A 24,975-nucleotide genomic window follows, 5' to 3' on the forward strand; every position below is an offset into this window, starting at 1 on the left:
AGAGATCTGTATGCACAACAGGAATTGAGACTTTTTCTGATATCTGTTTCACTGGTATATCAGCCTTATAGGCCTACGTACTTAGCCACTCAAATCTGCTTAACATGTGGAATGCTCAGTGCATAACACTCTCAGACCAGTCAGAAGCCTTTGCTAATGCAAAAAAAGAACAAACCACCACCAACATTATTTGATTCCACTGATATATGACTGCAATCAATTAGAGAAAACTTTGTTTTACAGCACTACTGTCTCCAGTACAGCTTTCCCCTCTAGGCTATACCAGCCTCACTATTTTTGTTGGACGGAAGCAAAACATTTGATTTCACTCTGTTATACCTGATGAAAGAGTCAGATCCAACTTTCTTCAGAACGTCCACTGCTTCTGTGTACCACTTAACATTCTTAAGGTCAAAATTATCAGCTATCTCACTACAGCTGAAGGTGTCCTCAACTTTTTTCCAACCTTCATGCCTCCATGGGAGAGCTGACAGATCTTAGTGTGCTGACATTGAGAAAATAGTACAAGGCTAATATATTTGCTCGGGCTTTTCCCTGTGGGAAGTGTGAGTACAAACTAAATTGAGGGTCTGACTGGAGGGAGAAATAATAATAAAAAAAAAAAAAACCATCATGTTTCTATCTGTTAATAAATTAAATTGGAAATTTGTTGATGTTGGAAATCCTCCCAGAGCCCTAATGATAGGTTTATTTTTAACATCAACAATAATAATTAATGATACATGTCCCTCAGATGCATTTTGGCAACTAAAATTAAAAAGTGTAAAATGTATAAATATTAAAATAAATGAATGTAAATTATATACTTGCATGAATGCCTCCTCCTAGAAAATCTCCTAGACTGTGTCCATGCATCAGATGACAACGTTAGAAACAAATTAATGCTGGAAAGTTTATCTGTATTCTCTCCACTCCTCTGCTGGGAATTCCCTTAGCAGACTCTGTGATCTATGCAGATCAGATCACTTTGCCTGCAGAGCCTACTACTGAAATCAGTGCCATCCTCTGCACATGCAGTAGCTTTCTAAACTGATAGCACTAGCAGGTTTAGATCATTGTGGGGTAGCAATTTTCCAGACGTTAGAAGGCAAACCATTTTTTTTTCCTATAGTTAAAAACTGAATAATATTACATTTCAGATGTACTGCTTTTTAGAAGCAACTGAAAACAAAGGTATTGTCAGGGTCAGAGAAACTGAATGTCACAGTGTTGTGCATTTGAGCCTAACAAGATGTAGAAGAAATAAGCTAGGGAATGCACTGCACTGCTGTTTCATGCATTCATAATCATCTACTTTTATTTCTTCTTCAAAACAACTTAGAGGTATTCTTTCCAGAAATTTAAGCTTTCACAGCATGCTAGCAGGTTTTTGCACATAAATTTCCAGAAAAGACAAGTGAATCCAAGTCACTCAAGCCAGTCCCAGTTGACACATGAAATTTTAATTTCAAAAGCACCATGAGATGAGTTTAGCAAAGCCCATACAAATCATTTAAGATGTGTAACATTGAGAGACTTCCAAGATCTACTTGTGCTAGGGGCAATACACACGTGCCTAAATTGAAAGTCTACATGGTGCTTTTTTGACAGAAAAAAAATTCAACATTCAGTTTTGGGTCTGCTTTGCATATCACGCAGTATTTAGTGAGTACTGAAACTTCAATAACTAACACCTCCAGAGGCTCAAATATGCAATCAAGTTGTCATGGGATAACAAATGAGATGTATTGATAGCTTGTGTGCACGCTTTTAGCCGTGGCAACTGCAAGGCAGCACAATTCCGATTAGTTCTAATTGATTTCAAGCCTTAAATTTTGTATTGGCAAATTGTGTGCCGAGAGACTAAATGACAACTCAACATTTTGGAATCATCCTATCTGTAATTGATTTGACAATTTCCTACAAATAAATGGACATGTTTTATTGTTTAGCAGCCACTGATTAACTAGGATAGAAATGTTCTCCAGGTATTTAATGGAACGTGAATCAGTCTTCTCACTTAAGTTTAACAATCTGCCAGGAATATAGTTTGATTGGTGGCATATAATATAGTTGAGTCCTCTTCCCAAAAGGAAGAATCTTTCAGAGACAAAGGGAAACAAACATTTGATCAGGTTTAAACTCTTACAAATAGGTTTCTGGAGAGATTTTATGGAATGAGGTTTATGAACAGTTACAAGAGATAAACTCAGTCTAGCAGCAGTTCCATAGTTAATTCTGCACTGATACCAAGGTCTAACTAAGATTCATAGCAAAGCCATTTTACTCCCATTGTAGTATGGCTGCAAAGCCTTGTGAGATCATTCAGTTCAGAGAAACATTATTACTATCCTGTATTCACTTTAAAAGATAAGCAGTGCTAAAATGAAGGTTTTATAGCAATAATTAAATTGCTAGCACTCAAGCCTGAATTCTGACTGACTTAACATAAGAGGATATACTCTAAAGGCAGACCTGAAAGCTGTTTTAAATATAAGGAGTGTAAAATCACAATGCAAATAACAACAGATTTAAAATTAATCCTATCTTTTAAAAACCCAAGGTACGTAGGATCTGACACATTGCTTTGTTGCTGTGTGTAGCTCAGTTAAGCTTGTTAAGAAAACCATTTTCATTTTAAGCCTTCACCTAACTTTAAGTGGTATTTAAAGAATAATAATTCATTTCCTACCTTAGAGAAATTATTTAATAAACATGGGATAGTTTGAAGATTTGACTTTTTATGAAATAAAGAGCACAGAACACCAATTATATGCCATACTACTAATTAGAGAAAGAAAGAGAGATGTAATCACTTACTAATGGAAAAACATTTTGTGCCAACCTTATTCATACTTCCTTCCAACTGCTGGACTTTTTGTGCCAGATACATTTCAGTTTTCTTCAGAAAAGAAAGACACTAACATGTTTTCCATCCTGTTTTTAAACCCACAACTCTAGCGCAAACTGAACTTCCTTGACATTTCAGGAATTCTATCAGTTTTAACAGCGCGAGTCCTTTTTATTACAAACATGTACATTTCCCTGCAGTTTTGCAAATCTCACAATTACCTTCATTTAAAATGTTCATGATTATATCTAAATGCACGCTTCTAAAATTTATCTTTACAATTTTCTTTCAGCAAGTATTCTGAGCATGATTTTCTATTAAATTCCACAAAATACCTACTTATTCATCCACAACGTCAGTTTTATACAAGTTGTGACAAAACCATCAACAGATAAAAACACTAAAACACTGTTACTGTCAAATTTATCAGCACTACTTTTGATGTCTACAGTGTGACTCACTGGGACTTAAGGTGACAAGAATGTGTGTTTATTACAATTGGAAAGATTAACACAGTGAAAGGCCAACATAGGAATACAAGAGCAACAAGAGCAAAGGGATCAGCGCCAATAGGATGGTACCTCACAGGAAAAGTAAAGGTGCTTACCCATCTCTGAAAATCTAGACCCACACAAAGGACTCCAGAAGGAAGGGATCTCCCACCAAATTTCCTTCCATAGAGGCATTCAGCCCTTAAATGGGGTCTAAGAGAGGTGCAGCCAGGCTCCACCCCTTCTGATCTCACAGCTGTACCTGTGCTTCCAGGGCTGGCCAGGCCCTTTACCAGGTGATCAATCAGTGGTTCAGGCTGTGTCTTAACAGTTCCCATACAGTGTCCAAGAAAACAAATCTAAAAGATCATGTTTCAGCAACCATCTAAAACTTAGAGGCATAGAATGCATTTTACACTAATACCAAAAAGGATCTCTGGGTACATTATTTTGATGCCTAACTGTAACTAGGAGTTTAACAAGCTAAGCATCCCTATTGTGACTAAGTCCCACTGTGATCTATAGCATCTAACACTTTTTTCTCATGATGTTATAAGTATACTAGGATCACATTTAGTGAATGCCAACTTCAAGGGGTCTGCATGTATGACCTCTGTTACTTTCACTAGAAAGAAAAGGCAGGAAAGGACAGGATGTGGGTGATTATTCTTGACTTTCCACTATTTGCTAAAATCTAAAGAGTAAATGTAAAGTGTACGCTAACTTGCAATTGGCCAGGGCAAAACTTCTTGTACTTCTGGAGCAATTAGTTTTGACTGCTGTTCCAAACAGCATTCTGGATTATTTTGATTGAATCCAGCAAACAGAATTCACTTCTCCCCCCCTCCTCCTCCCCCCAATAAAAAAGCAAATTGATTCACTTAGGAGCTGTTTCCAAACTTGAGTGTACTTCATTGATAACACAAATCTCACAGTTCATTTACATACCATCTCTTAAGCCAGCTCTGAGTCTGATTCTGTGAACTTCTACGTGATTTGTTTCAGAGTGAAATATATAGTGTATAAGGAAAGAATTCTCATTTATTAGTTTCTAATAAGACCAAACAAAGAATCTGATCAATCCAGTATTCGTTTACGTTAACTGCAAGATGTAGGGGCCCAAAAACTCATATATGTGAGAATTCAAAAATAAAAACAACAACAACAAAAGAAGAGTTAACTGTAAAAATGAACTTCAGAGTGTATGTCAAGGTTAAACCATACCATATGTTCCTGAAAATATGCAGACACAACAGGGAATTGTAGGGGAGTATAAATAAAATCTAGTACAATAAGTAAATAACCTTTTGCACGAAATTTACACCATTGTTCTTTAAACGATAATCTTACAAAAGAATTTGTGCTTTCTAATGTTTTATTTTGATATAAATAAAAAGTAATGATTTTATACAAATTGTTTCAGAACATGAGCTTTACATTGCATTTATCAAATAATAGTATTTTTAATGTATTATTTTACCAGATACTAATATAAAAAATATCTTGATAAGATTTTTGTATCTGTTTTGGTATATATGGCAGGCGAATTGTATGCCTGCCTTTTCAGACATGATAACCCACATAGACAACTTCATGTTGGAAATGCAACCTTCATAGTAGAATGAAAATAACCGAGTTGCTGTTAGTGTTATTACTATTGTTCAAAATGTTTAGCTTTGTGAAGTATATTCCTATGACACCTTCATTTAAAAATCTTTTCACTGTAGTCACAAGTGTTTATGTTGTTCACTTTTTTTTTTTTTTTTAAGATTATTGTTACATAAATGAAAACACATTTGTCTGTAGGTTGATCTACTTCCCATTGACCGTTATTCTATTTCCACTAGAATTCAACAAACAAGCAACGAGGTAGAGAATAGGTGTGAAGCCCAGAATAGCTACTTGAGTCATCAACAGATTGTCTGAAATGATTCAAACAGGTGTTTATGAGAGAATGAGCTCAGGACTGTGGGGGTGAATTCCAGAAGAGATCAAACTTCTAAAAAGGTCCTGAAGAACATGAAGAAAACAAACAAACAAACAACTCCCAGCACATACCATTTTGAGAACAGCAGGACAGCAGAGAGTAAAGCCTGGTCTGTTTACTTTGGGCTGAGGAAGGACAGGTAAGGCACACACTGCAGCACTAAACCCAACACTACAGTAAGGGAGTAGGGAGCACAGTGCATCAGCGCTGCGCCTCTCAGCATGTCTGCATGAGTGGTTGGGTGGGTGAAGACACTTACCAGCTGAGAGCTGCTGGAGCTGATACAGGTGTGAGTCATAGGTCACACATTCAAAAAAAGTTTTTTTTTTATTGTTAATTAAAATTATTAAATTCATTTAAATAAGCTCCAACAAAATCTCCAACAACTAGTTTTTATAGCTAGACCAGGAGGTCACAGGCAGATGGAAAACAACTAAAAAGATAAGAAATAGGTTGGATTGGGTGGTAATTTACCTGGAGGCAAATGACAAGTGGAGTACTACAGTGACCTGTCTGTAATGTCACTGGCAGGGAATAGGCAGCAAAGTTCTTGTTAAACTCTGAAGATAGGACCAAACACAGTCAAGGGCAATGATGCTATCTTGAGAGAGCTAAACGTGTTGGAGGGATGGGAAACTCAATTGAATATGAGTCAACAGTGTGCCCTGGCAGCACAAGTGGTCAAGTGCATTGAAAGCTGCACCAACAGGAGCATAGCTAGTAGACTGACAAATGATTTTCCTCCCTTTTTCAGCACATTAGATCACATTTAGAATATCACATCCAATACAATCGGGACACCCAGTACAAGAAAGTCTTATGGTGAATTTAGCAGAGGCCATGAGTATGGTTTGGGCTAGAACACATGCATTGTGAGGAAAAGCTGAAGAAGGTGCGCTTGCTCAGCCTGGAAAAGACAAGGCTTTGGGGCACGTAACACCAGCCTGTCAGTGCCTACAGAGAGCTGATTGAGAAGATGTAGCCAATGTCTTCGCAGAGATTTGGGGTGGGATGACAAAGGACAATTAACACAAATCGAAACAAGAGAAGTCCAAAGAAGGTACATGCAAATGCCTTTTAGCTGTGAGAATAGTCAAGCACTGGGGAGTTTCTCAAGGTTTCATGCAGTCTCTACAATTGGAGATTTTCAAGACATGACTACATAAAGTTAAGTCTTTAACTCTGGATAACCTGTTCTGACCTTACAGCTGACTCTGGTTTGAGAAGGATATAGAACCAGACAACCTTCCTAACTGAAAATTTCTGTTATTCTAAAATAGGTCACAGAGTTCTGATCAAGGTTCTGGGGACTGGAAGCAGAGATTACATGCTGATAATGTCTACCCAATCTCTTTCTTTAGCCCACATAAAATTGAAATGCCTAGTTTGTTTAGAAGCAGCAAACTGAATGATAAACTTGATGTATTTTGAGAAACTGAGTGGCAGGTACTTGTGAAAACGTTACCTTTACCACTGAGGCAGGTTAACAGTAGCATGAATGACAATGTTTACTGATCTCGAGTAAGAAAGATCTGCTCCTTCAAGAATCTGAAAATAGGTAGCTAATTCCACTGATGTCAACCAGTTTGGTCAGAATTTGGCACGGTGAAACAGTATTGCTTAAGCAGAACTACTCCTGTAATAGTTACGTTAAGTGGGCTCTTCAGTTAATTGTTTCTGAGTTCCCAAATACACAGCAGGCAGATGTCTGTGGTACAGTGTACTCTGAGAGATGACCTATTTAATTGTGGGTTTCTGTAAGATTTGACCTATTCTGTTCAACAAACTGTTGCACAGAAAGGAAGAAATGGCAATCAGCAGAGAAGGTGACAACTGGGAACTGGTGAAAAAAATGGAAGGACATATTTGTCCAGGTCTTATTGATTAAGTGGATAGTATCATCCTGAAGTCCTCAGAGCATGAGCTAAAGTACAGAGTTCTACTGCCTGAGACGCTGAATTCCCTACATCCTCATTGATTTTCTAAAACAACCTTAATGCTGTGTTAGCATCATTTCTCTGTTCATTCCATCTGCTCTTAGGTCTCTCCTGCTGTTTCCTAGGAGATATATTGCCATGATGCCTGCATCTGTAAGGCGGCAGCAGATATGGGGCAAGAGCCACATGGTTAGAGACAATACTAATGCCACCTGAACATTTGCTGGGTTCTCAGGGGATCCCTCCACCCACTGTTTCCCAAAACCTGAGGGAGTCCTAGTTACACAGTCAGCTGCTTCAGAATGCTGTGGGAACGTGGCACTGTGGCTTCTCAGCTCCTTTCTACTCCTATTTGACTCTTTCAGCTTAGAATGCCTATTTAAAAACAAACAAACAAATGAACAAAACCTAAAACTGGATTTATTTTTATCCAGTTGGCCTATTTAGTGGACACTCAAATCTTGTAATCTGTAAAATTTTATGATTTTTTTTTTTTTTGCCTGTTCACAGTAATTTTATCAGAACCGCTGTTTGTTTATGTTATGTGCTTTAGGTGGTCAAAGACATCAAATTCTAAAATAACCACATTTTTTCACCTACTTTCAGGGGAGATTAATTTCAAAATGTAAATAGCAAGAGCAATAAACTGGATATTGCAATTAAACAGGGTTGATACAGAGTATCAGGGTTGCTAAATGTTGCCTTGTTCCCAAACATCTTTCCTGGTATTCCCTGGCACACATAAGTCTGACTAACAAAATGTGCAGGGTTTTATGACATTTCTAAAAATATGCCTATTTTTTACAAGTGACCCGAATTCCAGAATTGAACTCAAGTATGATCAGAAAGAGACAGTATAGAAAATAATTAATTTTTACCCATTTGTAAATATAACTTATTTGGAGTAGAGAATCTGTTCATTAAATGGGATCAGTAACATAAATAAAGATGTATTGCTTTAGTGCCAAAGGTCCACATAGAAAAGAAATAAAACCATATTTTTCTGATGGCAAGACAATATAGTAAGAGTTCCATTTCAGTGGAACTTACAAATCACTGATAGATTTCCCCAAAGAAAGATGTCAATCTCTTCAAATTAAAAGCATATTGCTTTTGTAGATGTAAGTATATCTCACAGTATTTGTGAAATAACAAATACTTGAGCAGTTAGGTTATATATGAAATGTGTTATCTTTCCTTAATTTGGGAAGCTTCATTTCAACATCACAACTAGATTCAGCTGTAAAAAGGCTACCCCTGGTGTATCAACAGCATTACAGGTATCCTCACATTTAAATTAGATTATGTGGCAAACATCTAACATTAAGTTTTACTTTGGATGTGAAAACAAGAAACAGAAAGAAGCATCAATATTAAATTAATAAGCATATCATGCTTAGTATAGCACTTATTATATTGAAACATGATATGTAACCAAATTCATAATACTATTGCAAATTCATCCTTCAGTGAACCGTGCTACAAAATGGAATCTGACAAAACAGAAATCTCTTACAAATTTTGATGCATTAAGGCAGCTTTGAATAAAGTTCTGTGTTTGGAAAATCTTGGGGAAACATACTGAAAAAGACAGAACATTTCTCAGATATGCCCTTCAATAAAACGCACAAGTTTGACATTTATGCTGACAAACTTTTTAAAATTTTTTTTATTTTGCTATTCCAGTCCAAATTTTCCACAAGGAACCATACTCCCTCCTAGATCAGTAAGAATTCTTATTCTTACTAGAAACTAGATAGAGGCCTCATGATCTAGACCTCTGGTCTAATGTTAGTGTCCTCAAGTTACATTTTATATACTGAAACAGGAGAAAAAATCACTTTTAAAAAAGGAATCTAAGAAATGGAAAAACTATGCACTTCTCTGTAAATAATGTGGCCATTTCTGCCCGTGGGAAATACCATATTCTTTTTTCACTGAGAAAGGCAGAACTCAGTTGAACTATCAAGAGTGTAACATTGAAACGCAGTTCTCACTAAAAGAAGCTTTTCTAAAAACATCAAGAATGTATTCAACCTTAAAAGAGCAGATCTAAACTCAACATGCCAAGTATCTATGATTTACATAAAGGAGAAAGTAAATAAAAGAAAACTTACACTTATTCAGACCAAGAGAGTCAATATTTTTTCTGCAATAAATGTCAATATGTACATTAAAAAAACATATGTATAAAATAAATTTCCTGGAGATGGGGTACCTTTGAAATTAACAAAAGTGGTTGATGCAGTGTTCAATGTAGACAGAGAAAACTATGAACTTCACCAACTGACAAAATCTTGTTTGTCATAAATGCACCCTTAGTACACTTAATTCACACATGATTCAAATTTAAAATTGAATTCACCTTTATCCAGATTTACAAACATCCAATATTAAAGGGAATATACACACATATAGCACTTGGGACAGTTTAAACTCAAACAAGTCCAAAGCACAAGGAAAAGCAGAGCATTCTTCAACTCTGTGAACATCAACAGCATCATATGGTTACTAACTAGATGCCCAATAACAAGCAAATTGCAAGAATAAGAATGGAATAGAATAAATAAGCAGTCAATTACAGCATGTCATATTTCTCAAATTCTCTGATACATTAAAAACCCTGATCTCATCTTCTGACCATAAAATACCATCACAGTCTTTAACATAGAATAATAATTTTTAAAAGTTGACTTGAATATTACATTATTCTTGATAAAGTATTTTCCAAGATTTCACTTAAAGCTTTCAAACAAACCCTAAAAACTTAAATTATTTTTTTGCTTGTGGTAAATAACAAAATCCTTGAAACAAAATCTACAATGTTTTTTTAGCTTGAACCACAGATCTTTCTGAAGTTCTAATTTCCATATTTAATTTTCCAGCTCAGCAAAATGAAAACATATTTTTTCCTATAGATGTCAGTATTGTAATCTATACCAAAAGACTAAAAATCAAATACTGACTTTTTATGGTGGTATATGAGCACTAAAAGTAAAGATTCTAGAACTTGTACTGAAAAACATATCATGCCAAAACATATCCTTATTTGCAAACGTAGTGAAGTCATATCCAGGTCTGATTGCTTTAATTTGACTAAGCCTTCGCTAAACACTAGCTTTAGCTGGCCATTTTGTTGATGGTACACTCACAGTTCCTCTCTTGGAGGTACAATAAATTCACAGGTCACTGGACCTGGTGAAAAAAAGACTTTCGATGCGTAACAAGGAATATCTTCAATATAAAAAACATATTCTTCCTTTGATCCATCAGAGGTACTCCCTGTCTAGAAGCTCCCTGGTGGTAAATGTATCAAGAGCAAGACATGGACTCAGAAAGAAGACAAGCTAAGTAAAAAGTGGTATTTTAGAATCATTTTTTCAGTCTGTATATTCAAAAACCACGTGACATGTTGTTTTTTCTGTCAATAATTCTCTCTTCACATTTCTATTCTTAGGATTGGCAGTTCCCAAAAAGAAGTCAACATAATCTCTTCATTTTTAGGATTTCAGAAGGCAGAAGTGAGGGAGGTCAAAGACATTAAGATTCATAAAAAAAGATGTTCAGTTCAGTATTCCCAGTGTAAAGCATTGGAGTAAATCTGCCAACATACCTCAGGAACACGTTCTCAAATACAGTCATTCTAGTGCACTCAAACCTCATTTCCACGATGGCAATAGAGCCTTGAAATTGATAATAACATACTATGTGTGACTGTGCAAGTTAGTGTGGAAATTCCAGAGAGGTTAAATCTTTCTTCTGCCTTCCACTGTTACTGGCATTCTAAAGTCACCTGCAGATGTCCAACTTTTTTCCACTGAACAAAGTCTTTGAGAATCTCATGGTTTCCTTCTACAAAATCTTTTTTTTTTTTTTTGCTTGCACCTCTACAAAATTTCAAAATTTAGAATATATTAGTAACTTAATTTCAATGATTTTGTTAAGTTTTGTATTGGAAATGATAATTTTTGGTTTTGGATATGTTTTTTAAAGTACAGCAATGTAACTCCTGTTGAGCTTATGATCGTTCTGTCAGCTAAATTTCTAAGAACTCATCTAAAATTAATAAATGGTTAATTGTAGATTAAATAAAAATTGTAATTTCAGCAGAACGATGAAGGGATTTCATTGGATTGGGAAAAAATCAACACAAGCAGTGCATTATACAGTATAAAACACTGAGTTTAAGAATTACTTCACAGGTTTTTGCTCACCGAAAACTTCAACACCACTCTATTGCCTACACACCTATCTGCCAGTTATGTTCTATTTTATATTCCAAGCTATCAGGTAGCTGCAGTTAATTTTAAACAATCATTTGTTGTCACTGCCCACCATCAGTAGGCACTGAGTGGCTTCTCCAAACACTAACACAGCCTTGCTCTGCAGGAACAAGGCAAATGATTTCTGTGTTCAGAAAGTCTGAGAACAGATTACTAATAAATCAGCAGTCTATCACTAAATAAGATATGCAGGGTTGTTACTTTCTTATAGCTACATCAGTCAGAGATCTAACAGTTCTATAGCTTGTTACGATGTCTGCGCACTTTTTCAAGAGTAGTACTCTAACTTCTAAGTAATTTCCACTTGCCTTTCGAGTACCAGTGTGTTAATACAAAGACAAAAAAAAAAAAAAAAAAAACTGTAGCACAATCCTATTACAACTATTATAATGAATCCGAATTTGTGCTTTTGATGTTGAGTCTTTGAACTTTCTGCTTTGAAATTTAGTTAGAAAACATACAAGTCCACCACGGAGAGCACAGCTTATCCAGAGGGAACAATACCAAAAGGGATTTTTGGAGGGGAAAAAATAACGATGAAACACAGTAAATATTTTCCCTCTGTTAGTAGCCTACCAAAAATGCAAACTCCTATGAGTGAAGGACTAAATAAATGCAATTACTTCAAGCAAAACACAGATAAAATAGAAGTATCAATACTTGAGTGCAAATGTAACAGAATCTATCATACCTTGTTATGTGTCTGAGTTTGTCCAACCAGGATAAGGATATTTGATGAGATAATAGACAGGCAGAAATTGATTAGAATTATTGACCTTTCAGATCTGATGTATCTGTTCAAATTAAAAGAAAAAAAAGAGAGGATACAACTTTTTAAAAAGGAAAGCCACTACTAAATCACACAAAGCTTTAATGCAATTCTTAGAAATGCTATAGAGAGGCACTCTGATGTAATTCTCTTGCTCAGAGTATCAGTAAACCATCACATTTCAGACATAGGAACTATGATATTTTCATACATAGTCCCTCTTAGTTTCTTTGTATATTTTAAAAAAGTTTGTCAATGCTTCTTTTCAAAATTATGACAACAGTTTTCCGACATCATGCTGATAATAATGGGCTTGGATACATTCATGTTTCTTTTCACTCTCCCTCCTTATGCCTGGGAATACCCACAGCTTGCATCAACCAGTCTCAAAGCTAACTTCAGAAGCACAGGGTGATTTATATGAACAGAAGATCTGATACACATGCATAACTAAGATTCAGATTAGTTGAAGATAATATAGCAATGTATATTGAAAGGTATTATTGTTATAATGATAACATTAATCTTGAAGTTACACCACCTTTACAAAATAATTTGTATAGAGAAGTAATAATATTATAAGATCTTCATCTTCATAAAATCTATTACAAAAAATGCTTGTTTGGAAAAATTAAATTATAACAGTGAGCAACAGACACTTTCTTGCCAACTTATTATACTCATTTTACAAGTACACTCATGATGAAAAATGCTCTTACCTACTTCCTCACAAGATGCAAATGTTCTCATTTTTCTGTGCACAGCTTTTTATACGTTTGAGCACAGAAATAGAATGATGATGGTTTCAACTGATGTACCTTACTGACCTGATATCAGAGTCACTAACAGAGTAGATGTTCACTGTTAAATTAAGCGGAAGTTAAGGATGCTCAGTTTATCTGAAGACCAAGCCACAAGTTAATATATTTTATGATCTATACTGTAAATTTTCAATAATATTGCTTTCTACTCCCAATCTGTATGCCAGTAGATGAGACTCTGAGGTCATAATAAGGGATGCTGCCCCCATAACAGATGTTGACCACTGGGTATGTAATAGATCACAGTCCTTTCTGCTCAACTACAATTTAAATAATACACCATTACTTTCTTTTTAGATAAGAAAAAACAACCCTGATACTACAATTCACTTTTCTTTTTTCTTCCTAAAAATAGAATAGTGCTGTTAAGGCTAGGTTTATGAATTTGAAAACAAATACAGAAATTCTAGTGCCTTTGTCTACACTGTCAGTGTGCTGTTACTTTCCAACTTGCTAACTACTGATTCACCTGAGCCAGACTCCAACACTGAGTATCTGTGGCCTATAAGAGGTCTTAGCAGTTGGGTAAATACAATGCAATGAGAAGCTCAGAGAACTGACTTAAGCTAGGAAGAGTTTAATTTCTCTATTACTGCACCAGTTTTAGCTCTTCATTACAGAGGAAAGGAAGGTAAAAAAAGGGAAGATATTCCAAATATAAATACATAAGCATGGGGTCAAAATTTCAACTTTCTTCTCACCTGCAGATTTGTAATAGTTAATAATAGATTATATATACATCTCAGCTATCCTCTCTGTACATGTGGTTACTACATGCTTTCAAGACACTTGTTCAGTGCAAATTGTAATGATGCAAATGACAGCCACTCAGTAATCATAATATTTTTGGAATATCTCAGTGATAGATGACCAAGATTTATCAGACTTTTCTTCAGCCAGAGGGATACAGAACCCATGTTAAGTTCTTCACAGTACGTTACATTTTTTTCTGAGCTTGGAAGTTAGACAACAGAGAAGACCAGTTCCACTGAGCATGACAGTATTTCTTTCCAAGTGCTAAATATATCAGAGAGTGCAAAAATAACACTAAAATTCTTTAGAAATACCCTTTCAGAAATATTCTTAGCTTTGACAGACAGGAATTTAAAATTCTTATACTTATTATATCTTATGTGACTAGATAGTCTACATTTATTATATATCTGTCTAATCTTGTGAATTTCTGGGGCTCCATAAGAAAGGGAAAGACAAACATGGTATAGAATTATCAAACTGCTTCTAGAAGCAAAACCGTACTTGTTGATTTTACATTTCTCTAAAAAATTACCATTTTCTAAAAATTACCATTTTCTCCCTGTTTTTCTTTTCTTACGAAGAATTTTTTCTTTTACTATGCAAAAAATTAAATGAAAATCCATGTTCACTTTTTAAAAAAATATATACTTCTACTTTATATGCCATTTCCTCTCACTTTCCACATTAACATGTCATGTTCCTTATCACAGATCTCAAAATTAATCACACCACATATTATTTTCTCCATGACTATCTATTGCGCATTTGAGACAATACTTTCATGTATTAAACTTAGAATAGTAAGAAAGTCAATTATTGGACAGTACCAGCACACTATTTGAGACTACTTTACTTTCTTATATGAAATACACCACATAGAAAACCAAGTAAAGTATTCATTAATGTTATGAATACTTCACCAAAGAAGCAATATCATTCATATTAAAGAGGAGAAAGATGAGTTGGCTGTAGTACAGTACACTGCTAGTAGGCCAAGAGAGGAAAACTAATCAATCACATCAATAGACTTAGCAATGAAAAAATACATTTTTTTCCCTAAATAATAAATGCTTGATCTAATGGTCTCTTTAAACTTTAAATCAACTAAATACAACTATGTATTCATGTTTAACTTTGTTAATACATTACATACCTCCATAGTGCTGCATAGACAACTGCTAGGGTGACCAAGGCCAAACATGAAAGACCACTGCCTACTATTAAGGTTACTGAGGGTGTACCAGATGATTCCATGATCTGTAGGTTACAACAGATAACCATGAAGGAAACCAATCTCCACCAATTAAAACAACAGGTCAAAATACAAAAAAAAGCAATAAAGTAAATATTATAAAATCAGACAGTATCAGAGATAGCTTCAGTAATGTTATATACGAAACAGAAATCAACTTAATTCCAAAACTGATTCATACATAAATCTGAGATATCTTTAATTACTGATACAACCCTTGAGGCCTTTGAGTTTTGAGCTTTAAAATAGCTTAGAATACCTGCATAATATTTTGAGAAATAAAGATGGTAGTAACATTACAATGTGATAAGAAACTATGACATGAACACAACTTTAAAATATTCCCCAGTTAAAATTAATTTAAAAAAATTACCTTGAGAAACAATGTTTGGAATTGAGTATTAAATAAACAGGTTGGTTTTATAATAGTAGTATATTAAAGATCTTTCACTAATTTTTCCAAGAAATTGGTTAATGTTTATTGCAGAATTATCAAACTTTCTGAGTTTTAATAACTTTGACTTCGATCTACTGTTCTTGCACAGTTCATTTCCTTGGGCCTCTAATCATATGGAAAGAATGGCAAGATGCCTACAACAACAGTATCATAAGTATTTCAAATTTAGAATTAATTAGTTTGAAATCTGTTTATTAATAAAACAGAAAAATAAATAAATGACCTTGAAAAGAAAGTAGCTTTTCCTTCTATGAAGAAAGCTACTATTGTCAGATACAAGGCAAGGTTTTCCCTCCCTGTGTAGGTGTTCATATTCTGTAATACATATGGTCTTTGCTAATGAAAAGGGAAAAATAAATATACCTAAAAGTTTGAAAGGATTCAGTGCCTGATTTACAAAAATTCTGTTTAAAGCCTCAGGGAGGTATGGCAAATTAGATTTTATCAAGATATTTTTCATCACCCAAATGAGAGATAAGGCTGATATACTTTTAGGCCAAATCTCAGTCAGAAAGTAACATTTTATTTCAGACACTTTGTTCCAAGCTGATCTACTTTGCTATTAAAGAGTCTGATCATGTGTTTCTAAACCAAGAAAATGAAATTAAGTCTTTACATGGTAACTTCACAAATATTTGTTTTTAGCTGTATTTTACATTCAGTAATAGTCTGCTGATATCCTTCATGTTTACTCTTTTACATGAAATCTTGATTATTTTTCTTACATTGTATCAAAGAGCACATTGAAAATCTCTGCTGAAAATGTCCAATGCAGATATGCAATCTGTCTAACTACAGTATCTAGGATTTTCCTAAGAGCAATAATAAAGCCTCCCTATACATTCCCCTGGAAAGGTTTGCAACCTTTAAAAAGCTTGTTAAGTTGATAATTGTTCAATACAAAAGTTTTCAACACATTTGCATCACAATTAGAAGGCTTTTTCTGAAAAAAAAAAACAAAAAACAAAAAAACCCCACCACAACAACAAAAAAAAAAACCAACTACCACATAGAGTTTATGAGCATGAAAATTTCACCAGGATATAGTTATATCACAGAATCTGGAATTTGTTTCTCTGAAACACTGTGTACACCAGGAGACTAACATTAGCCTACCTGGAATATTAAACAATTCCTCAATGCAACGCCTGAAATATACCTGAGAGGAAAGCTCGACCAGCCCCCCTCCCCCCTCCCCTCTTATCCCCCCTTCCCCCACCCTCGCCCCCCCGCACTATTCCTTTTGCATTAGAACGGGCTTCATTCCCCCCTTCGTTACTTACTATTTCTCTAGGTTGCTGAGCCAAAATGGCGAAGGTAGAGAGACGATCACATAAGCATTTCGTATGGGATGCATCGGTAAGCACAGTTTTACATCCCTGGGTGGACCAGGTTCCCAAAGAGTCGTTCCTGCAAAGGAGAGAGAGAGAGAAGGGGGAAAAAAAAAAATGGGGATAATTACGCCTGACGGCTGATTCCGTGAGAAGACAATGCAGCTGAGCCGCGAGGAGCGCCGCGCAGCCCCGGACAGAGCGAGGCACTTCGCGTGGGGCAGGACCGGCCCCACGCCGGGCGCGGAGCGGGAGGCGCGGAGCTGTCCGAAGCCGTGGTGCTGACGGCCCGGCGCGTTGCGCTGCGCGGAGCCCCGCCAGCCGCGGCAGCAGCCGCCCCCTGCGCTGCCAGCCACCTCCGAGCCTCAGCAGAGCACTGCGAAAAACTCATTGGGGGAAGAGGGGGAGGCTTTCTCTCTCACACTCTCCCCCCCCCCACCCCCCCCCCCCCCCTTTTTTTTTTCCTTCCCTTTACTAGCTCTTTTTTCTGGCTCTTTTATTTAAAAAAGAAAAAAAAAAAAAAAAGTGGTGGTCGTTACTTGTAGTCTCTTTTTGTTTTCTCTATGTGTATTTATTTTTCCTTGTGTGCGTGGATAGTTTAAAGGCAGATGGTTCTCAAACGCCTGTCTGGGTTATGCCAGTTGGACTGGGAGATGCCGGATCTTCTGTTCTGATGCTTATTTTTGCTGAGGATTTTTTTTTTTTTTTTAGTTGTTTTTAGTGATCAGCCTTGGAAATTTCACCCTGGAAACGGCAGCATCAGATGCCTCCAACTCTTGCCTTAGCTCCAGCAGAGGGGTGGATTTCAGTACAGCAGCACACAACATCACCAAAGAGACACACGAGTTCGCCCTCCAGACATCACTCAGTCAACTCGCCTTTCCCAAGCTCCCTCCCCCTTCGTGATTTCTTTTTCTTGGGGTGGCAGCAACACACTAACCCCAAGTCAAAGAGATCATTTGCTGGCACTTTTCACCGACCTGCCCTGAAGAAAGCAAGATGATTAACACGGTCCCCGAATTCAATTAGCCATTCAATATGCTAATGTGAGGTCTGAAACCCACCCCAGCAGAACAATAAAAATGGTATCAACCCACGTTTTCTTTATGCGGACAAGGAGAGAGGGAGAGGCAAAAAAATCATTCCTGCTTTTTTCCTGAACTGCAATGGAAAGGGGAGGGAAATCATTACTACAGGAAAAAGAGGTTGGTTTCAACTAAATCAAACCTATTATCTTTACATATGTTATGTTTAGAGAACACCAATTGGGTTTCTTTCTTCTTGTTTCCCCGTCTTCGTGTCCAGGGAGCAACTGCAGGACTCCGCTGCCAGCAGCAGCGTGTGTGCTGTCAATTCCTGTCAATATCACCTCAGGTCACTAAATGACTTGAAACCACAAAAATAATGGTGGAAGAAACAAAATTGGGAAACAATAATTTTCAATCACTGTGTTCACTCTTGTTTCACCCCTTGTGCCTCAATAACCCACCCTTATGAGTGGCTCTAAATACCAAGAGTCCTCATGCAAAAGCAATCTGTTATCCCAAGTCCACTCTCAGAATGCAGTTCGCGCCAGTCCACTTCAACATTGTACATCACTAGCTTTTGAACACACAATAGATGTAACCCTTACCTGCTATTGTCTTCAGAACAGTATCCTCTAATATATAAAACAAACAGTAACTGAATGAAACAATTGAGAGAAAATCACAAATTCTTCAAGCCACTGTCTATTAGCTTTCCTCCACAATAGCGCCTTTTGGAGAGCCACATGATAAATCAATATCCACATTGAAATATGTAGTTACACATTCTATATTCTGAAGCACTATCTTCTGGATAAACTAACTAATTTATTTTATTAACTTTCTCTTATCTTGTGATATAGTCAAGGCTAAATGAGATGCATTTATCTGTACTGATTAAATATTAAAGAACGATAGCTTAAGAGAAATTGGCATGTTTTTAAAACAAAAGGATGGTATTATTCATTCTGAGAACAAGATTTCATATACTGAATTCACCCTATGCTGGAAAACACAATGCATCCAGTTAGCACTAAATCCTTGCAGGTGGTGTCCAATGCAGAGACTTAGACAAGACCTAATTATAAAAGGTAGACAACCACAGAGATCAGTTTAATTTAAAACAAAACATCTGTTACAATTATAATTGTATTTAAATTAGTATTAATCATGGGCAGTCCACCATGTTTAGAGGGACTCATTCAGTTATTCAAGCTGTTCATGCAAACGTAAAATTCCATTCACACATTAGCTGACCAGTTTTCTGTACTACTATATTATCAGAAATTACAAATACACCTTGTATTCTGCAAAATTACTTGAACATTATTGAAAATTGGAATGGATTTTTCAAAAACACTGGAATGCAGAAAGTGGTCTAATTAAACTTAACAATAAGATATTCAGTGACACGTTAGGAGCAGAGGCAGGCTAATATTGACATTTCCTGCATTACAATCTTCATCTTCTTCTGTTTTTCTTTTTCTTTTTTCTTTTTTTCTTTTTCTTTCTTCCCAGCAACATTATAATTCAAAAGGTAACAAATGAAAATTCATTGATTAAATGATATAGCTCTATTTGTAACTAATGGAGTTGAAAAAAAAAAATCTAATTTATATATGTAGCCAGTTGAAAGGATGGCTGACAGAAACTGAGCATATTGTTACGAAGTCCATGAAGGAGATGGAATAATGAGTATGATCCAGTGGAAAAGTGTAACTGTAATTTGTTTCATGATGCTCATGCCTGCAGAACTGTAAGTGTGTGATTATTTACTCAGAGATGTTGAACATTTTGACCTGCTGATATAAAATCAGTATTTTTTTTTAGGTATAAAGTAAATAAGGAGTGGAATTCAGATGAAATTTGAATGAAAATGGATTTTAAAAAGTTATACTATATTCATAAATCTCAATGCTACACTTTTTAGTCAAGTATTTTATCCATGATCATCTGTGCCTCTTGTAAAACAGACTTCCTGGGCTTGTCAGAATCGAATCCATATTTAGAAAATTCATTCCTTTTTGGCGTGACTTTCTTTGAATATATGTCTAGTGTTTGGGGTTATATGAATATGCAAACGGGCACCTATTATTCCTGTGGATCTTTCTTGTTATACAGAAAGCTATAAAGAAGTGACAGGTACTATTAACACATGTTCTATTTATATAAAGGAAAATTATCAAATTGAAAATAGGTAGCAAATATAGATGTAGATTCATGGCCATTATTGGCAATTTTGTACTTTTCCACAGAGTTGCGGATGATTTAATCAATCTGGCAGAATTCCCATGATATAAGCAGAGGAATTCCCAAGAAGCATATTCACCATTGCAGATCCTATGTCATTCTGCAGTTTAGGCAGATGTAATAGTGGAGAAAAAAAGGGAAACAAAAAAAACATCAAAGTATGTAAACCAGCCTCACACATCCATGGCTAATATGGCATAATCTCTCCCCCCCGCAAAAAAAAAAAAAACCCTCAAAAATTTCTAGATAAGAATGTCCTTCTCAGAGAAGTCTTACAGTTAGAGAAATGCCAGTGTCTTTTCAAAACTCTGTCAAAGTTTAATGTAAACTCTGCAGTTCTGATTAGGAACTGGGTAGATACTGTGCAATAAAAATAATGGCCAAATGATGTACAGAAAAAACATTCTGATTGAATGTGATACAGTAGAAGTAATGTCATTTTTACTGATTAATACTGTATTATGCAATACTGCATGGCATATATGATTCTCACTACTGTAAACAATGTTATGACTGTCTCAGATATTGAAAGGGAAATGCAGCTTATAGGATATGAGCTTTTTTTTAGAATAAAAGACCCAAATACTTCACAGCCATATCTGTCAATCTGACAAAGACTGCTGATCAACCCACATTTAATATGCTAGCAGCCATGCTTCCCTTATTCTGCAGTATTTTTCTTAGTCTCATGTCATGTTTTTTTTTCTTATTATTCACATATTTTGTTAAAAACAGTAATATACATGTCTTACTAATTGCATTGTTCTGTCTACTTTAACATAGTTGTGACTGAAAATCAACTATGGCACCCCTGTTAAAACCATTCAGTAAAGGGCTTAACCAAATAATATACACCATCTATCTCAAGCAGCAGAAGTTGAACAGAAGAGGCAGACAACCATCGTGGCAGTGCAAGGACCTGCAGCTTAAAATGAGAGAAAAGAGGAAAATGTACAGAAAGTAGAAGCAGGGTTGTGTATCCTGGGAGGAATACAGGGCTGTTGTCCATGTGAATAGAGATAGGATTAAGAAAGCGAAGGCGCGGATGGAGCTGAACTTGGCAAGGCATGTGAAAGATAACAAGAAGTGGTTCTATAGGTACATAGGCTGAAGGAGACAGGCCAAGCAGAGTGTTCCCCCTCTGATTAAAGGTAATGGGGAGCTGGCTTCCTCAGACATAGAAAAACCTGAGCTACTCAATGAGTGCTGTGCCTCAGTCTTCACAGGTGGTCAGGCTTCCCGTGTCTGCCAGGACCATGAGCCTCTTGGTGAGGGTGTGGGGAGTGGCTTCTGTCCCACTGTAACGGTGGAACAAGTCCAAATCCTGCTCATGAAACTGAACATGTATAAATCCATGGGGCTGGATTATATCCATCCTAGGGTTCTGAAAGAGACGGCTGATGAGGTTGCCAAGCCACTCTCCATCATATTTGAAAAATCACGACTGTGAAGTCCCCGGTGACTGGAAAAAGGTAAACATTACTCCTATTTTTAAGGAAGTGAGAAAGGAGGACCTGGGGAACTACAGGTGAGCTCCCGGTGAGCCTCACATCTGTGCGTGGAAAGATCATGGAGCAGAAGCTATGTTAAGGCACGTATGAGACAAAGAGGTGATTTGAGACAGCCAGCATGGCTTCACCATGGGCAGATCTTGCCTGACCAATCTGGTGGCCTTATATGATGGAGTGACAGCTTGAATGGTTGGGGAAGGGTGGTGGATGTCATTCTACTTGGACTTCTGCCTTTGACATTGTCCCTCACCACATCCTTCTCTCTAAACTGGAGAGGAATATATTTGAAGGATGGGCTCTTATATGGATTAGGAATTGGTTGGCTGGACACAGCCAAAGGATTGCGATCAGTGGTTCTGTTTCAGGGTGGAGGCTAATCACAAGTGGTGTCCCTCAGGGGTCAGTCTTGGGTGCTCTTTAACATATTCATCAATGACATAGATGATAGCATACAGTGCACCCTCAGGAAGTTTGTGGATGACACCAAGCTGAGCGGTGCAGACGGTACATTGGAAAGAAGGGAAGCCATACAGAAGGACCTGGACAGGCTGGAGAGGTGGGCCCATGAAAACTTAATGAGGTGCTGCACTTGGGTTGGGGTAATCCCAGGTACTTATACAAACTCAGGGAAGACCTCCTTGAGAGCAGTCCTGCAGAGAAGGATTTGGGGGTCCTGGTGGACGAGAAGCTAGACATGAGCCAGCAGTGTGTGTTTGCAGCCCAGAAGGCCAACTGTTCTGGTCTGCATTAAAAAAGAGTTGGCCAGCAGGGAGATGGATGTGATTGTCCCCCTCTACTCAGCTCTTGTGAGGCCCCGTCTGAAGTACTATGTCCAGGCCTGGGGTCCCCAGCATAACAAGGACACAGAGCTCTTGGAGTGGGTGCAGAGGAAGGCCACTAAGATGATCAGAGGGCTGGAGCACCTCTCCTATGAGGAAAGGTTGAGGGAACTGGGCTTGTTTAGCTTGGAGAAGAGCAGGTTCCGGGAAGACCTCACTGAGGCCGTCCAGTACTTGAAGGGAGCATATAAACAGAAGGGGGAACAGCTTTTTACAAGGGTGGAAACTGATAGGACAAGGGGGGAATAGTTTTAAACTGAGACAGGGGAAATTTAGGTTAGATATTAGGAGGAAGTTTTTCATACAGAGGGTGGTGGCACACTGGAACAGGTTGCCCAAGGTGGTTGTGGATGCCCCATCCCTGGAGGCATTCAAGGCCTGGCTGGATGTAGCTCTGGGCTGCCTGGCCTAGTGACTGGCAACCCCGCACATTGCAGGGGGGTTGAAGCTGGATGATCATTATGGTCCTTCTCAACCCAGGCCATTCTATGATTCCATGACTCTATGATTCTACTTAAATAACAGGATAGAAAATAGACTACATGAACATTAGGAAATTATAACATCAGCTCTCCTGAGGTAACCTTAATTCTCCCAACTTCTTCAGTGTGTGCATTACTGTACATTTTTTTTCTATTCAAATTGGTGCTGTTTTTCCTTTAGGAAGAGATTTTGATATTCCACTTCTATTACAATTGATGAATAGACAAATATGACAAACAATTATGAGAAGAAAGGAGAAAATGTGGACGATATTTTTTTTTTCACCTGGTAAATGATAGACAATACTCTTATGGCCCTTCTGAAAAGCAGATTATCATTATTGTGCTTGTTCAGATGTGCAAGATGGTATATTAGTGAAGATAAAGTTCTTTCAAGACCTGTTTACTTCTTTACACCTGGACTTAAAACATCAGGGAAGCTATAGGAGAGTCGAACTGCAGGACTCTCTTTTCAAATTGTGCATGTCCATATGTCTGAAGCATAACCTAACCCTTAGTATACATAATTTCTGCTGTGGTTTATCTTGTTCCTGCAGTAGTATATGGCAACATCTGGTTTATCTCCACAGTTGTTCCTAATGAATAGACAAACAAACCAACCCAAACACACTACCAACAACAAAAAAGATGAATGCAAACCCTTTGCATAATAATGAAACACATAAAAACTGCAGTTTACCAAACTGTTGTTTAGCCTGAAATTGTTACTATAATTAACAATTTTTTTTTACCCTATGCAAGTTAGAAAAAAATAATGCATGAAATAATGGAAATGAAAAATAATAGAATGTACTAAAATAACTGTTTTATGACTATATGTCTAAAATATGAAGTGTCCCCAGAATTCTCTCTGAATTTGCAAGGTATCAAAAGAAAAAACTAGGTGACGGATATTTTGCAGTTGAATTTCCAACCAAAACACTATAGGGAGTTCAATTACCAAAAGAACAAGGGCACCTTTCCAAGTAAGGTATTGAATTATTTATTTTTCCACAACAACATCTTTGCAATTGTAGGTGTGCTTTTTTTCTTTTTTTCTTTTCTCTTTTTTTTTCAAAGAAAGTGGAAATTCTTGAAAATTTTATTTTCATTTTTATTTTCATATATAAAAAAAAAATGCTATCTGATTGTTATTATTATTATTATTGTTGTTGTTGTTATTGTTATTATTGTTGTTATTGTAAAATGAATGTGCATCTGGGCTGGAAATCAAGTTTTAGTCCAGTGTGATTAAAATTAGATGAGATACTAAGCCATAAAAAATACGTTTTACAAGATAGCAGTTGTAGTTATTACATGGATTGTTACATTAACTTTCTAATAATCTCCAACACATAATAAGATCTAAGGGAAGAAAACAAAAATTCCTTTGGTTGTCAGTTTGACTACTAAACCAATGATTCATCCAAAGGAAAGATATGGGATTGAGTATTAATGCTTGGATCAATATTTTATTTTTCTTTCTACACTTTCTGTCCATGCAGTTTAGGGCATAATCTAGAGAAAAGTGCACATAAGCTGTACTGCCATCAATACTCTCTTTGACATTAGCGTACTATAAGTGTTTCAAAGTGTAAAAAGAAAGGAAATTCTAAAGGAATATTGTGATGAAAATAGTATGAAATAAATATTGGGAGTTTCATGCCTCCTACTGCATAGTTCTCTATAATGGTATTCTGAACTACCACTATAATGCGGACTTACAGCACTTACGCACATTTTTATAAGATACTGGACAAAGCCATTCTACACTGTTTTTGTGGTTTTTTGTAGTTGTCATTGTTTTTGCTTGTTTCTAGGAATATCATCAATGCTAATTTGAGCTAAAGCATTCTCCCTCTTTTCCCCAGATTGTATAGAAAATCCGATGAGATGAATGATAGTACATCCAAAAAAAAAAAACAACAAGGGA

General features: G+C 36.5%; 1 protein-coding gene across 1 annotated transcript in view; it reads right to left on the reverse strand.

Moving 5' to 3' along the window:
• The window catches only part of ADGRB3 (adhesion G protein-coupled receptor B3), a gene marked incomplete at both ends in the record, with an annotated part of 445,134 nt that overhangs the window by 78,590 nt on the left and 341,569 nt on the right, over window positions 1-24,975 (reverse strand). The window contains 3 exons of the mRNA XM_079532449.1: window positions 12,241-12,343; window positions 15,049-15,152; window positions 16,888-17,014. Of these exons, the coding sequence (XP_079388575.1) occupies window positions 12,241-12,343; window positions 15,049-15,152; window positions 16,888-17,014 (334 nt within the window). The remainder of the gene's footprint in view (window positions 1-12,240; window positions 12,344-15,048; window positions 15,153-16,887; window positions 17,015-24,975) is intronic.

This window comes from Tetrao urogallus (genome assembly GCF_951394365.1).
Source record: "Tetrao urogallus genome assembly, chromosome: 2".
Taxonomy (NCBI): Eukaryota; Metazoa; Chordata; class Aves; order Galliformes; family Phasianidae; genus Tetrao; species Tetrao urogallus.